The following is a 16,828-nucleotide window of genomic DNA, read 5'->3' as shown; positions in this document are numbered from 1 at the left end:
AAGGAAAATCAAGATTTTGATAGTTTTTACTTTTCATAAAGTATATAAGGTATGTATATCAATAAAAATAAAAAAGAATTAGTTACTAGTCTTAACAATCTAAAGGAAGTACTTCATGTATTGCTAGAGTTTTTTTGTTTGATTTAACTCAGTTGCAGTTTATATGTCTAAGTGGATATATAAATGTTTTTGTATATCCAATAATATCTTTTACATTAGATTTAATATAACTGAACTGGTAGGAATTCTTCACCCACCCACCACTTAGAATTAATGGCCTTGGATGGGAGCCAAATTTTTTATTTAATAGCCACACAAAAATACTTAAGAGTTTGTTTAAGCCAAGAAGTAGAGTAAATTACAGGAACAACCACAGTAAAACTTAAAGCAAATTTACAGAATATGGTACATTGAATGGGACTAAATTGAGGCAGGGCTCCAGGCCAACACACTTCAGCTTAAGAAGCAACTGCTCTGAAACTCACTTTGGGATTCACTTTCTGCCTTAACCAGAAAGGCACTTTCAGAAAAAAACGAAAGAAAAGGAAAAGAAAAAAGAGCTTCTTTAGGCCTATATTAAATATTTTTATTCCGCGGCCTCAGAAGATAATTTTGACATTGGCATCTCCACTAAAAAGCACGTATGTCATATCAAAAGTTTAATACTTTTCATCAGAAATCATTGCACTGCAAAATGGTCATGTTTAGTGGATTGAGAGATACACCAGATAATAAGTAGTATCTAGGGTTGAAAAAAAATTAATGCATTGGGCCGTAAGGTTTTTTTTGTTGTTGTTGTTCTATTCATTGTCTTGGTAGAAAATTACGTGAGAATGTAGCAATTCTGAATACGCCTGAAATGTCTTTTATTTAAATAACAGAATAAGGGGATATAAAGTGCATAGCTCAAATGCCAGATCTGATCCCAAGAAGCTCTTTCTCCAGTGACTTGTGGGAAAAAAGCAGGGAGAACACTGGAATTGTAAGCCAAAAAGAATGCATACTTCATGTATTTGCTGTGATAACGAGATCATGCATGTTTATTCATTCTAGAAATATTTATTGACTACCAACTTTGTGCCAGACACTTTCTAGGCTTTGGGATGCTAGAGCAATAAATGTGTCTGGAAAAGGAATGGTTAAAGAAGATTAATGCAAAGACTCTATCCAAGATATAAACAGGATTAAGGGAAACTAACAAAGGAATGTGAAGCCCTCAGGTGTGAGCAACAGAGCTGAAGGGGCGAAGGGAGACGTGGTACATGGACCTGGAGAGATTCATATCTGTGGGATACAGCCACCAGTAGGAGCTATGGTGTCAGAGGTGGAAATGACATAGCCATCACCAGACTTAGCCCAGCAGGGAAACAGCAAGGGGAATAAAAACTCTACTTCTCTTTCTCCTACTCTCTGATCTCTTGTTGGCCCCTCCCACTGGCTAAACCTAACCAGAAGCCAGAGTGTTGGGAACCTGGTTGAAGCATTCCATAGAGATAAGCGCTCTGGGCCACAGCACAGAATGGAAAATGATGATGTGATCTAGAGAGGCAAACAGAAAATGAAACAAATTTCTGTCTTTGTAGCGCTTATATTCAAGAATATAATAATGCACTTAACAGTGAGCCTAGCACAGATTATGTGTTCAGAAATATTAGCTACTGGTGGTATTGGTCACAGCAATAATATCATGGAGATAAGCTTTTAAAGGCTTTTCTAACAAATACATTTCCAGTAATACTTTGATTGTACATTTAGTGGAAGGATGTTTTTCCTTAACCGTTCCCTAATTTTTTTAATGTGGTAAAAAAATATATATAACATAAAATATATCATCTTAACCATTTTTAAGTGTTTAGTAGTATGTTTAAGCTCAGTAGTATTAAGCATAGTCTCATTGTTGTAACCTAAAAGAACCAAATATCTTTGAAAAGATACCTTTTTTATTGGGGAGTTAATATTATCTCAGAATTTTCCTTTTGGGGAAATTTAAAGCATCCCTTTTCCCAACTCTGACCTAAATCATGGCCCATGACAAGTGATTCTTTTGAGGCCAGAGCAAACGTATTAGATGGATCTGACAGAAATACGCTTTTTCCTATACTGGGAGAATTTTGCAGGGCAGATCCTATAGTCAGTCTCTTTACCATCCATATGAGAGTTCAGACAATGAAAATCTTGGATATAATGGTTAACCCAAATCATTGTAAACACTGGAATCATTTTTAAATATTTAATTACATTTGCTAAATTTTTATTATTAATTGCAAGGTGAACTAATATACTTTAGAAAGATTTTCAGGAACAATAGTTAAAGTAATTTTCCTGGCTCGCCTTTATTTAACCGAAATTTTGGTTAATAAAGTACTGCATTTCTCAAACATCAGAACTTCAGTACATGATCAACATGCTGGTTTTTCATAATTGTCATTCATAAAATCATATTGCATGGTATTTTTTAAAAGACTGTCAAATCACTTTACATATATTAAGAAAATTCACATTATTTGAGGGAGAGACAATAGTGGCAAATGTAAGTGGCAGTTCTTCAAAAGGAAAACAAGGCCAAGAAAGACATCAAATAGTCATTACCTTAAATCAGGTTAAAGCCTCTTTGGTGTAAATGGACTTACTTGTGACTTTTATTACATTTTCCCAAAAAAAAGACTGGGTTTTATGGTTTGTTTCCAAAACTGTTGCATCTCCTGCTGAATTTTCCTTTTCAGCAGCAAAGTAAATCAACTCTTTCCTATATGTTTGTATTTGCAGCCAACTCAGACAGTAATGCCAGGACAAGTCATGCGGGTTACAACAGGTGCTCCAATCCCCTGCGGTGCTGATGCAGTAGTACAAGTGGAAGATACTGAACTTATCAGGGAATCTGATGATGTACGTCATCACCAGGTCTTATGGCTCCATTCCTATGACGATATTATAAGTCATGCCCATTTTCTGCAATGTTTATGAAATTAACCCTTTTTTTTTTTTTTGGTAATGTTGGGATCTTACGTTGTTATTTATGGGCCTCCAGTAAATAAGGAATGGCCTAAGTCTTGAAAATGTTTTGTTATAGATGTTTTTATGATCATTACTGTGACTATAGCAGAATTTGAACTACATTTGATCCAAGAAATTTCACACACAAACAAGGAAAGAATCTATCTCAAGATAGAAGAGCAGAGATATTAATTGTTAACATATCTTCTAGCTGAGAAATTAGTTCATTGAGACTAGCTCTGATAAAATGTGAAGGAGAATTTAACAGAGAAGAATTCAACAAAGACTCTTGGGCAAGTTCTTGAATATTCCACTAAGCCAGGTTTTTAAACCAAGTGACCTTTTCAGCTTTGGTTTTCTATAATTCAAGAAAATCTGTGCCACCAGATTACAGCCTAGAAACATTAAATTTATGCGAATTTCCCCTCTATTGCCTAGATTAAAGGACCGTGGGATCTTTTTTGGTCCAGGGGGACTTTTATCTCACTGAAACTTGGCAATTATTGAAACCAGAGGATCAGTCATTAATAAAAGAATAGTTTCAACTGAGGTTTTAATGACTGGCTCTCTTACTTGTTTTGTGAAGAAGTTTAAGATATCTTATATTTTTAAATTTAGAGTTAAAAATAAATATATATTCTTCTCAGCTGGGTATATAGTAAAATTTGACCAGCTGAGAGACACCCTCTTTTCTTGATTTGGAGATTTTCCTTTTAATCACCTTCCCACAAGTAAGGCTTATAAAATTCAACTCTTGGCATACAGATCACATTGCCCTGCTGCTAAAACTGTCCAACAGATTTATTAGCATCAGGGAAGCCAGCAGAGCATTGAAATCCAAAACACATGCATCCACAGACTCTGCCAGATGACAAGACACAGTTCCAGTGCCACAATGTTATTCACAGCCCATAAATGTAAAAATGATGATCACAATTGATTTATAGAAATCTACTACCAGGCAAACTATAAGTCCTTCACTGAAATTTCTCCAGATATTTGGGAACCTCAGCATAGTATTTAACCTATAATTTATGGGAACAGGAGAGACAAGCTATCTCCACACACATTCTCTCTATCTATTAAGGTAGCCATCTACATTTTTTTTTTTGTTTTTTCTTGAAAATGCTACTTAAAAAGTAAGAGTCAATATTTGAATTGGTACATTTTTTAAAGCATGAGAATTAGTGAAAATGTTTTTAAATTTATTTATTCATTCATTCATTCCTTGACATTACACCTAATTTTTTGGGAACCTGTGGTAGAAATTCATCATGTTCAAAGGGTTTAACAAAGGGTTTTCTGTTCCTCTATATGTTTATATATTCTAGGCCTATCTGATGATAAAGCAAGTAGTTAAATTAAGTAGTTAAATTCTGTTAATCAAAATTCTGTTAGATTGTTCTATTTGAAATTACATGACTTGCTCTCATAGGGCACTGAGGAACTTGAAGTACGAATTCTAGTACAAGCTCGGCCAGGCCAAGATATCAGGTAAGTTCATAACATAGAGAGTGGAGAGCTAACTTCTGTTTCTAACATGACCATGAATTCAGGAAACCTTGGCTTATAAATGCAGAGCTCTGTCAATTAACCATTAGCTTTCAGGGCTTTAATAGCAAAATTAATTTCCTGAATTCTGTATACCATGTCAGCTCTACCTACTTTTTTGTAAAGTTGATAAAGGCAAATGAAATATTCAAAAGCAACATGAGACGGAGGTAGAGTAGAGGCATGAGCCTACATAATCCACAGTTAATTGTACTCCTAGGTAATCCAAATTTGATAGTCCAGAATTTGATACTAACTTAGATAATCCTAGAGTTGAATCTTTATATAATTAGCTGATAGCCCCTTGTCTACTGATTACCAGTAATAATGGGATAATGTGCTACTCTTTGTATACATAGTTGAGACTACTGTCCTACTGTAAGTGGTGCATATACTTCAAATACTTTTACTTACAATGAAATATGTTTTCTCTGACTCCATTAGTACTAATTTGTTCAACATTTTGTAACAAAGCTATACCTCTCCCATTCCTCTGGCAACAGGCTAAGATGAATGGACCTCTGTGGCTGCAGAGCTGGACCAACCTAAATTATTTCCATGACTGTATCCTCATTAGCATTATTCTTACCACAAAGCTGACAAGCTGTGGGTCTCTTATCATTAATGGCATTAAATCTGTTTTCATATAAATTCTTGACTTGCATCAAAGAAAGTTTACAATTGGTGTTCTTGACTATAATATGGTACAAAGCAATTTGTCAAATAATTTTCAAGCATAAAGTAACATATTCCTGTTTAGCAATAGTAGATACAAATCTATTTCTGTCTTCTATTGTGTGGTTTAATTTTGTTAATTAAAAAGGTATAGCGTTTTAGAATCTCATTTTACTGTTCTGTTCCTGCCTCATCTTTTAACTTTTTTCCCCCTTGAGTGTCCTCCTTCACTGACACTAAAGTTTCCCTCTGAGTTGAGAAAATATTGTTCTTAGTCATACTGCTAATGGTTCTGCTTTGACTTTCAGACCTATTGGACATGACATTAAAAGAGGGGAATGCGTTTTGGCCAAAGGAACCCACATGGGCCCCTCAGAGATTGGTCTTCTGGCAACTGTAGGTGTCACAGAAGTTGAAGTTAATAAGTTTCCAGTGGTTGCAGTCATGTCAACAGGGAATGAGGTAAAAAAAAAAAAAAAGAGGAGGGGGGCAGTGGCAGAGGGAAATTGTTGTGGGGGTGGGTAGTGGGGCTTTCAGATGAAAGCATTTCTGACATTCTGCATACTGTGTTATAAATAGAACACTGCAGATTATAGATCTTAGCACATTTCTATAACAGGGAAATAATAAATTGGCCTCAGGATAGTTCAAATATAGATGAGAAGGAAGAACTAGAAATTACATATTAAGAAAAGTTCTCTTCCACTTATTAGAATGAAATATTCTAACCAATGGCCTTCCACACACTTAATGCATATAAACAAAGAATGCTGACTGCTTGCCGTAGATTTTCAACTGTGCAAACCCAGGACATAGTCTATTAGGACAATGAATTGTGCCCACCCTGCACAATTGAGATCATGGGCCACCTCTTCATGAGAAGTAATTCAATGAATCAAGACACCATGGCTAGCCCTTCTTCTTGCTAAACATTCCATGTGATCTTTAATCACCAGGATAGATTTGAAAATCAGGGTTGTTGTTTTTTTTTTTTTTTTCCTCTAAAGATAGCATCTGTAGTGGCATGCTATTCAGAACGTGTCAAAATGTCATTTCAACCCTGATTTAAGAAGGGGAATTTAGTCAGTCTTTTTATGAGAACTGTTGAAAAACTTGTTCTTGTTTTACTTAGGTTTTACAAAACTTCAGTTGGACACTGTAAGGTCATACTGGGGATATTGAAAAGTGAATCTGCTGGAAATTCAAAGCCTAAAAGTAGAATCAGAAACTATTGAGATTTTTTTAAGTAATTCCTTTAGACCTACACTATTTTTTAAAAAGATTGACCAGATTTCTCTTTTTCTCTCTTTTAATCAGTCTGTTCTGAAAATAAGCCATTTGTTACCATTATTTTTAATTTCTTGACATTTTCAAGGGTCTATTACCCTAATAATTCTTTTGGAAAGGGCAAAAGAAAAGAATATTTTGTTTTGCTAATGGAGGGAGAAATCAACCTTCTAATTCTGCATACTTCCCGGGATGGTGTACTAGCCATTCCCTACAACTGTTGACTGACCCAAAATAAACATTCTTTTCAGTTGATCTATAGTGATGGTTTTAATATCCCTAGGACCAGCTGACACTATGTTTAGCATCAGAAAGAAATTTCTGCTAAACTGGTTGACTTAATGAACTACTCTTATTTGAGATTTTTTTAATATGCTTTATCCATCTATGTGACTTCATGGGGTTTAAGAAAGCTAAATAGAATAAGCAAACTAACAGACAACTAGTTATTAGGCAACTTGGTTTAAGCTATATTTATTGTATTCTTCCTAATGATTTTATGGGTCTGGACTAACACTCTCAGTTATCCCCTGGAGTACATTGGTAGTATTTTTTAATGCTATCTTTTATACTCTTTATTAAAACTATTTACTAGTGGTAGAAAAAAGTGATGGGAATAGAGAATAGAGACAGTACATACATCATGGAATCTAAGGAAGATTTTGTAGTCCTAGTTCCCTGCCCCCATAGACTTGATTATCATTGGAGAGGCTCTAATAGATTTTGTATGACTCCTTTCCCCTACTTTTTCGGGCCTGCTGTACTTACTATGGCTTTCCAAGGGAATAATGCTTCTAAATTCATGATCTCTGGTTGTAACATAACTAGACATTCCTCCCTACTCCCATCCAAAGTTACCTGTTATTGTGACTCTCTATCACCATATAGTTTAGTTTGACAAATGTTTGTTGAATACCCCAATGCCAGGTACTATACTGGAAACTAGAGATAAAAGAGATAAATAAAGCATAGTATCTCCCCTGAGGGCTTGAGATCCTCAGATAGCCAGAAAACAATAGGGGAAAAAATAACTTATTTTCAGAGAGGCCAAAAGAAATTACATTTGGCTATTAATACGGCAAGTCTATAACTTATTCAGTCACAGCACAAGCTCCCCTTAAGTTACTAGTTCTTCTCTCCCCTGTTATGTATGGCTTCACATATGCCACCTCTTGAATCCAGTGTAGCATATTGTTAAGCAGAACAGTAGCCTTATTCAACCCAAAGAATGCCACACAAGATGTTTATGTATACTGTATTTAAGACCTGCCCAGTATTTTGTGGCTACATGAGCTTGTTCAGAGTGAGGAAATTATTTTAGAACTGGGGAGGTATAGTTGTGAACTCTAACACAGAGTAGCTAATTTATTGATTTCAACAAACTGCATGTTGAAATTTAGGTAATGCCATCCAGTAATTACATAACTGTGGTCATACATTTCCAACTTCATGCATTTGTTCAATAAATATTTATTGAGCATCTGTTACCTGCTGGAATGCCCACCAGGGGTTCTCTTAACTAAACAGCAGATTTGCAAGATATGAATATTACTATACCTTGAACCAGTTTACTTAGAAAGTTATTGAACAGGAAATTCAGCAACCAGCAGGACAGCATCAGGATTTCTTCTTCAGTGGGACCACACATCTTAGCAGTCCTTGCAGCTTCTTGTTCTTCAAGTGACATCTAGGTACAAGGGAATAAGAATTCTACTAGGAAAGTATGGGAGCCCCCAACTTAGAAGCTCCTTGTCCTACACAGGAATCAATATTTCTTTTAATATAAGTCTTAGGCAGCTTCTAGGATCCCCACAAGGGAAATGCCCAGTTTTGAGTGTTACCACATTTATGGAAGCCCAAAGCTGTGGCTTTCCACTGGGTATTTATAGTTTATTTATAGTTCCTTCCAGTCTGTATGCAAGTTACCAGTCAGGGGCCATTTTTATCATAAGAAATGTTGCCTAGTAACAAGCTGATGTTTTTCTTTATCAAATTTCCAGAGGAACTGAGCTAGAAAGTTAACCCAAATTCAAATTTGTCCTTAGAGATGGAGAAAGGGTTTTGTTAAGCCTTTGCCCTCACATAAAAGAATACATTGTCTGCAGAAAATTAGGAAACAGTAATAAAACTGACTACAAGTCATTCTGTTCTTTATTATCACCATACACTGGCAATACTAAAACAATGTCAGTGACAATATACTCCTCTCCACTGAGGCAGTCCACTCTTAGGACCCTTCCTCCCCTCTTAGTATGCTGCCATGCTGATGCCAAGGCACTGTTCTGACTACTGGAGATATAGCAGCAAGCAAGACAGACAAAGTCCCTGCTCTTAAAGAATTTATATTCTGATGAGGGATGGCGGCTGGGGGATAGTCAGTAAACAAATAGTGGTAAATGGTATGAATTTTTTAAAAAGGACAATAAGTTGATAAAGATGGTAGTAGAAGAGCTATACCCTCCCTCCTCATTGATACTCATTCTCTCTCTTCCTCTCCCTCCCTCTCTCCCTTTCTTTTTCTCTGTGTCACACACACAGACACACAGAATAAGTGTATTTATCTCCACTCTGCCTCTGTTTATTTTATTCCATCTTTTATGAATCTCTTGGCCACGATCAATAACAGACATTTCTACAAACAAGTTTAAACTTTAGATATATAAAGTCTAAAATCTCCACGTACTATTCTTTGAGGCTGCCTCAAGCAAATGCTGTTATAAAACTAGAAACTTTAAAATTTTTATCCCCACTAATAAGAGAAGGAATAGGAAGTTAAGTGTCTACTGTGACCAGTACTGCTATATACTTTTTGATTAAAGCACCACTGTGAGATTAATATAATTAAACTTTGTTTTACATACGAGAAAATTGAAGTTCAAAAACAAAGCAACTTACCCAACATCATATATTTTGTGTAAGTGGTATAGCCTGGTTTCACACCTAAGTATTTTGACTCTAATGACTTTTTTCCACTATGGCACAATGCTTCCCACTAAAGCTTCCTTAAATTTCATCTCTCCAGCTTTTTAATGGCAATCTCTGAAACCTATCAGCTTAGATAGTCCATTACTTTCTTCTAGCTATATTATACTTCTATCCAGATTAAAGACCTTGACTCACCGCTTTAAAGTTGCCCTGACATTTCAGATAGCTTCACTTTGTTCATCTTTGCCTACTCTGATGATACCCAGACTGAATTTCACTCTCCATTTTCTCCATTTTTGCTCCCAAGTAGAAAAACATTACTGAAGAAATTTATAGAACTGTGATTACCTGGCCCACTACAAATTACTGCCATTTAATGGCAACCTGACACTTAAAGTTGTTCAGTAATTCTGATTTAACTGCCTTGTTGATTTTCTAGCTGTTCCTTCAGTGAATAAATAGTTCATTCATACATTCCACACCCTCTTTAAACATTAGTAGCAGCCCTACTTTGTCACTCTTGGCAGATGACCTCACCACATTTATGGAAAAAAGTGAAGCCAATAAGTAAATATATTTGTCAAACTGAAGTAGATGAGGGCCCCCTCACCTTCCCTTCTCATTACCTCAAAAATTTCCCCATTCCTTTAGCTATCTTCCTTTCTTCCCCTCTAAAAGGGTACTCCTCCTTTGTAAGAACAATTCCTCTACTTATACCTTTAACTCACGTCTTCTCACCTGCCTCAGAACTTTGATTTCTAGATTATTTCCTCTGTCTTCTGTGTCTTTATTTTCTTTCTAGTGGCTCTTCCTCCTTCTGCATCCAAATAGACATCCAAATAGGTGATCCAAAGATTACCACTGTCACAGGAGAACCTATACTTACCCTGTTGCCTCTTTGAGTTGCTGCATATTCCCCTTCTATCCACTAGTAGATTTGTTCAAAGAGGTCTGCACCCACTGCCTTTCCTTCCTCACTGTCTGCTTTCTCCTCAAACTCCCACATCTCATGAGTGCCCCCATTAGTGCCAAAACTGCTTTCGTGAGTACACTAGTCACCTCCTAACTTTCAAATCCTGCTCTGATATGCATCCTCCTTAACCTGTCTGTATCATTTGACATCAGTGACTTTCCCTGCCCACCACTTTGAAACTGTCTCTCTCCTAGTGTTCTGTGACTCTGCTCTCTCTTGATGCCCTGACTACTACTACTTTTTTCCTTCTGTCGTTCCTTATCTTTTTCCCATTCCCTCATTAGAGTATCCCCCCAAGATGCTGTTCTCTGCTCTGTCCTCCACTCTTTCTAGATTCTCTCTTAGAATTTTTCTCTAATGTCAAATACATGCAGGTAAGTTCCCATATCTATAGCCCTAATCCTAACTTGTCTTGTAAAATCAAGCCTTCATTTTCAACTTCCTTTGGATATTTCCACCTGATGTTCCACCATTACCCAATCCCACTCACCAGCTTTCCCTCCAAGACTGCAATACTTCCTTCCTGACTTGCCTCCTTTTATAAAGGCAGCACTGTTCCCTGAAACTGTTATTTCCAGGGTCACCAGTGATGTTTAATTTTTTTTTCATTTTTAATCATGCTAAAACACACATAACATAAAATTTATCATCTTAACCATTTTTATGTGTACACTTCAGTAGTATTAAGTACATTCACATTGTTGTGCAGCCAATCTCCAGAACTGTTTTCATCTTGCAAAACTAAAATTCTGTGATCATTAAACAACAGCTCCCCATTTTCCCTCTCCTCCCAGCTCCTGGCAACTACCATTCTACTTTCTATCTGTATGAATTTGGTTACTCTAGGTACATAATATAAGAGGAATCATAGAATTTATCTTTTTATGTCTAGCTTATGTCACTTAGCTGAAATGTCTTGAAGATTCCACCATGTTGTAGAGTGTGTCAGAATTTTCTTCCTTTTCGAGGGTGACTGACATTCCATTATATGTATATCCTACATCTTGCTTTTCTAGTCAGCTATCAGTGAGCACTTAGGTTGCTTCCACCTTTCGGCTATTGTGAATAGTACTACTGTGAACATGGGTGTACCAATATCTCTTTTAAGACCCTGCTTTCAATTCTTTTGGGTATATACTATTTTTAACATAAAGAGATTAGATTGTAGTAATAGTTTACTTACAGGAAAACTAGAAAATACAAATAAGCATTCATTCATATTGCTTAGTATATATAGAGCCCTGAGTCCTTCTGTGTACCAAATATTATTTTAATTGCCAGGAATACAGTAGTAAACAAACCAAAAAAAAGCTTACAGTCCCTATCCTCATGAAGCTTACATCCTAGTGAAATGCAAAAAGAAAAAGAAACCACTACTAACATTTTGATATATAGTCATGCAGACTTATTTCTATGCCCATATTATTTATATTTATTTACAAAAATAAGAGTGTTATAAATACTATTTTTATATGCTTTTTTATTAGCATATTACAAATATTTTTCAATGACAAGAGCATATATCTATAATCCATCATTGTTGGCTACATAACAATTCTATTTTATAAGTTCTTATAATTAATTTAATCAACTTCCTGTTGTTGGATATTTAATTTATTTATCATTTTTCATCATTAAAATAAACAATGTTGTGATGAACATTCATATTTATTTGAAACCACTAAAAAAAATACAAAAAAAGTATACATTCAAAACATTAAGGTGAATCAAAATGGAATTCTAGAAAGAAGTTCAGCTAATCCATAGGAAGGGAAACAAAGAAACAGTGAAATAGGAAAAAAATAAATAAAAGAGGGAACAAACAGAAAAGAAAAAATAAAGTAACAGGTATAAATCCTAATATATCAATAATTACATTAAATATGAATGGTCTACTTTATTTGTAATAGCCAAAAACTGGAAACAGGAATAAAAAGTCATGTTGCATGCAATAACTTGGATAGACCTCAGTGGTATTATACTAAGTAAAAAAAGGAAACAATCTTAAAAGATTGCACATTATATGATTCCATTTATATAATATTCTTGAAATGACAAAATTATAAAGGTGAAAAACATACTAGTGGTTGCCATTGGTTAGGGAAGGGAGGGAAAGTGTGACTATAAAGGGTGAGCATGAGAAAAAAGTTCTGTACCCTGATTGAGGTTGCAGTTACACAAATCTACATATGTGGTAAAATGGCAAAGAATCATACATTATACCAATATCAGTTTCCTGGTTTTAATATTATGCTGTAGTTACATGAAATGTTTCTACTGGGGAAACTGGGTCAAGTGTATGGGGGACCTGTCTGTATCATTTTTACAACTGTCTATGTAATTATTTAAAAAATTTTTAAAGTAATATGTACATATAAAAATTAGAGGAAAAAACTAACCAATGATAGTTTATTAGTATTAGATATATACACATTTCTAAAAGAATATAGCTGCATGAGATAAAAATTTTAATAGCAGGTTTCTTAAAGTTGTTCAGTCTTGAGCCTTTGGTATAGTTTTTAACAACGTAAAAAAAAAATGACCATGGATTGGCAGACTAGGAGACAGTGCTGAGTATAGTTGAAGAGGAGAAAGTCATATAATTGGTGTTGGAGAAAGATAATTTCAGTAGATGTGTGCTACTGAGCATCAGAAGTTTCAAAACCACCACACAGGGACCACCAAAGACCTGAGTAGAACTCATCAGAATTTGTCTTCTGGGCAAGTTGCTGGAACTGGAACAGTCAGTAGTCTTATCTTTGGAGTATATGAGTCTGTCTGGAGTTACTATTAAATCATTTGTTCATGTTCTTAGAACATATGGTTCTGAATGAGCTAGTGTTAAAACAGTTTCAGCTGAGACAGTTTGTGCTCTGTATTTTGGTTTGGCAAAATATATCTGTTTTAAAAGTCATAGTACAGTCTTGCAAGTTCTGGTTTCAGTTTCATTTCTCAGTGCCCCCACTTCTAGTCACTTTAGCCTAAATTAGACCATTATCTTTGAGATGTGATTAGTCCAGACTGGTACCACTTTTTGATGGGCTACAATTGTGTATTAGGTTTTCTGAGATAGTTGTTTTGATCTCAGCACACACCAGGCCTTTATATACTCTTTATTTCATGATAATTTATTGAACCATATAGTTTAACAGCAGGTGTGCAGCAACACTTAAGGCTGTAAAGATTATACGTGTGGCCACTGCCATACAAACAGTAAGACAAATATATTATCAAAGTTTGCAAGGTACTTCAAAGCTATGATTCTAGACTTCAAAACCTGGATGTGAAAATATATCAACTACTTTAGCATCTTTCCCTTTATAAGGAGAAAGGAGCAAATCTTTGTATTACGTGGTAGCCATTCAGGAAACCCAAAAATTGCTTAAAAAGTATAAAAGACAACAGTTTTATTCTGAATTTGGGAAAGGCAAAACCAAGAAGAGTTGTCAGGAGAGACAAGATATTAATATGTCATAAGTAAAGATAAGGAATATTTATAGACAATATTTTTAAGCAGCTGTAAATAACTATGATGGTTAGAAGCTTTTGTTTAAAATGATTTAATAACATGCCATAAGCCAGAGAGTGAGCAGAATAGTTTAGTTATAAAAAGGGACTTGTTATCTAGGCACAAAATAACCATTTTTAAGGAAAAGAAAACCCAGATTCTAGTAACAATTTGCAATAAAAGATTAATAGGGCTTTTTTCCTTATGAATAAGGCTCATGTCATGTAGCCAACTTAGTATTTTTAATACATATTATTCTTCCTGTGAATTCATTATTTGTGGTTATTATTCCCAAGCAATAAAAGTAATTCCCTTCAGACCATCTATACTTACTGTATAATACTCCTAAGTTTATTTTTTATCTTCCTTCATGTTTTGGCACAATCAGATAAATTTTCCTTTAAGAAAAATGTCCTGTTTTTCCTAATAAGCAAAACGTAATCATTACCTTGCATAAGCATTCCTCTACTCATATATATATTTTCTAACCTGTTAATGACGTACTTAATAAAAGTATTGGTAGATTAAACATTACACTGTCCACATATCCAAGATTATCACTTACTGAAATTAATATTATTTTAAAGTCTTAAGAGTTAACTAAGGATCTGTCAATTAAAATTTGATTTCTTATAAAATCTTACATTTAATGGGAACGTTGTAAGAATTCCATCTTGTAGGGAAGGAAAAATATTTTTTTCCTCTACACTTTTGTCTCTCAGGTTCTAAATTCTGTTGATGCATGAAAACAGACGTGGGGCATGAGGATGGCCGTGTCCCAGGTCTCGGTTGAGCCCCTGGGACGTACCTTGCCAAGCGTGCGTCCTTGGCTTTGCGCAGGAGAGAATTCAAGAGCGAGCCACAGTTGAGTGAAGGTAGATTTATTCAGAGAGATACATTGGAAGGCAAGAGAAAAGCCATGAGGTGTGGGAGTTGGGTGCTCAGATTAAAAGTAGGTGCACATTCAATAGACAGAGTGGGGGCCCATCTCTGAAGAGGGAGAGAAAGGGGCAGCTGCGAGGCGCCTTGTTGCTGGTTTTTATGGGTTTGGTGGCTTCATATGCTAATAAGTGGAAGGACCAATCTAAGGGGAAGGGGCTGGGATTCCCAGGAAGTTGGCCATTTCCCTCTCTTTGACCTTTTTTGGCTAGCCTTGGGACTGCCATGGTGCCTGTGGGCATGTTATTCACCATGTTAATATATTACAGTGGGTGTATAATGAAGCTCAAGATCTACTAGAAGTTAAATCTCTCATCATCCTGAGCCTCAAGGCCTGCTGCGGGTTGAATCTTTCACCATTTTGATGTTAATTGCTGTGGCATTCCTTGAATGGCTGTGCCCTGCCCCCTTCCATCTTGTCTCACTATTACCTCTTTAACAGACAGATTAATGAGAGAAAAAAGCATATGTGTTTATTCAGTGTAAGTTTTTTGTAACACCAGAGCCTTCATGAAGAAGAAGGAAAATGGAAGACCTGAAGAATCAGTTAAACCTGAGCATTTTTATATTAGGTTTGATGAAGAATGGAAAGTCATGGAGAAATATGAAAGTGTTACCGGACCAAACTTGGGTCCACTCGCCCTTGTGCTAATCTACTGACACTGGGTTGTGGTGAAGGATAGTGCAGTGTTTATTGCTGGGCACCAAGCAGGAAGTCCAGGGCAGCTAATGCTCAAAACACTTGAACTCCTCATGGATTTCAAGAAAACATTGTTAAAGGCCAGGTGAGGCAGGGGATTCACAGGGTATGTGATCAGCTCATGCACAATTCTCAACAGTTGATGGTGAGGTAACAGGTGTCACAGGGATTAACATTATCAGTCCTTAGGCTCCAGCAGGCCTTGGGGCTATGTGCTTATGGTCATCAAGTGGTTAATGTCTTCCATTTTGTGGGAGTTTTGTAAAACAATTCAGGAGATGTGCATCAGACACTGTTACCTGCGTACTTCAGGGAAGAACTAAAGCAGAGGATATGGGGGAGGGGTTTGTCCCAGGAAGGCCCCATAGGGTCCTGCTTGGTTACAAAAGGGCAGGGGGTAGGAGGGAAGTGTTGTAACCTGGGGGAAACTTAACAAGGCCTGTTCATTCAGATTCTCCTCCATGTTTCCCTTCATCTTCAGAGATGAGGATGTTCCTTTCTCCAGGCAGAGGGAAGGCACCTCTCACGTGAGGGTTTTTAATATGCTTCAGGGGAAAGTCAGAATATCCTTCCCACTCATACCATTTCTCAAATGTCTTCAGCTTAAAATAGTCAGTATGCCAAATGCCGTATTTTGGGGTAGCATGTCTTGAACTTTGTCAGTCTCTTTTCACAGAGACATTCGACATCATCATCACCATATTTAGGTGAACACAAATTTTGCTATTTTCCAGCAAAACCAGTTAAGGAAATTTAGAGGATTAAAACTAGGATTTTTCATAAGAAAATAAACCCAAGACTTACATAACTAGAATATTATTCTACTATAACTTTATTACATGATGGCAAAGTTAGGGGAAAAACACAGGACAGTTTTTAAACCAAAATTATTAAATCAGTCTGATATATCCAGTGTCATGATAACAGAAATAGAGTATGAATTTTTTTCTAATATAATTTGTAAACATTGTATTTATAAACCAAATTCTTAAAGATTTCTTAAATTATGTCTAAAAGCTCTGTATGTTCCTTTTTCCTTCTTGTAACCAAGACAATTAGTTTAACTCTCAATTAAAGCTTTTTTCCCAATGGTTTAATTAAAAAACCATTTAGAATAGGACCATGCTCCATTAGAGCTTATAATCTGACTCTTCTCTCCTCTTTTTGTGTTAGATCTGTTTATCTGGACTATCTGAGTATTTCTAAGGTGTGTTCATAATGACCAGAATTGGGTTTTGATCAGTTAATAAATTAAGTTTTCCAGAAGAGGGAGAAA

The 16,828-nt window shown here is 35.8% G+C and overlaps 1 protein-coding gene across 6 annotated transcripts in view; it reads left to right on the top strand.

The window, feature by feature from the left end:
- GPHN (gephyrin) overlaps positions 1–16,828 on the top strand; it is a 429,918-nt gene that overhangs the window by 354,525 nt on the left and 58,565 nt on the right. For all 6 annotated transcript variants that reach the window (XM_010962279.3, XM_010962275.3, XM_074365373.1 and 3 more), the window contains 3 exons: positions 2,767–2,886; positions 4,430–4,488; positions 5,529–5,682. In XM_010962279.3, the coding sequence (XP_010960581.1) occupies positions 2,767–2,886; positions 4,430–4,488; positions 5,529–5,682 (333 nt within the window). The remainder of the gene's footprint in view (positions 1–2,766; positions 2,887–4,429; positions 4,489–5,528; positions 5,683–16,828) is intronic.

Source organism: Camelus bactrianus, chromosome 6 (genome assembly GCF_048773025.1).
Source record: "Camelus bactrianus isolate YW-2024 breed Bactrian camel chromosome 6, ASM4877302v1, whole genome shotgun sequence".
Classification (NCBI taxonomy): Eukaryota; Metazoa; Chordata; class Mammalia; order Artiodactyla; family Camelidae; genus Camelus; species Camelus bactrianus.
This window is presented reverse-complemented; position numbering and strand designations above follow the sequence as displayed.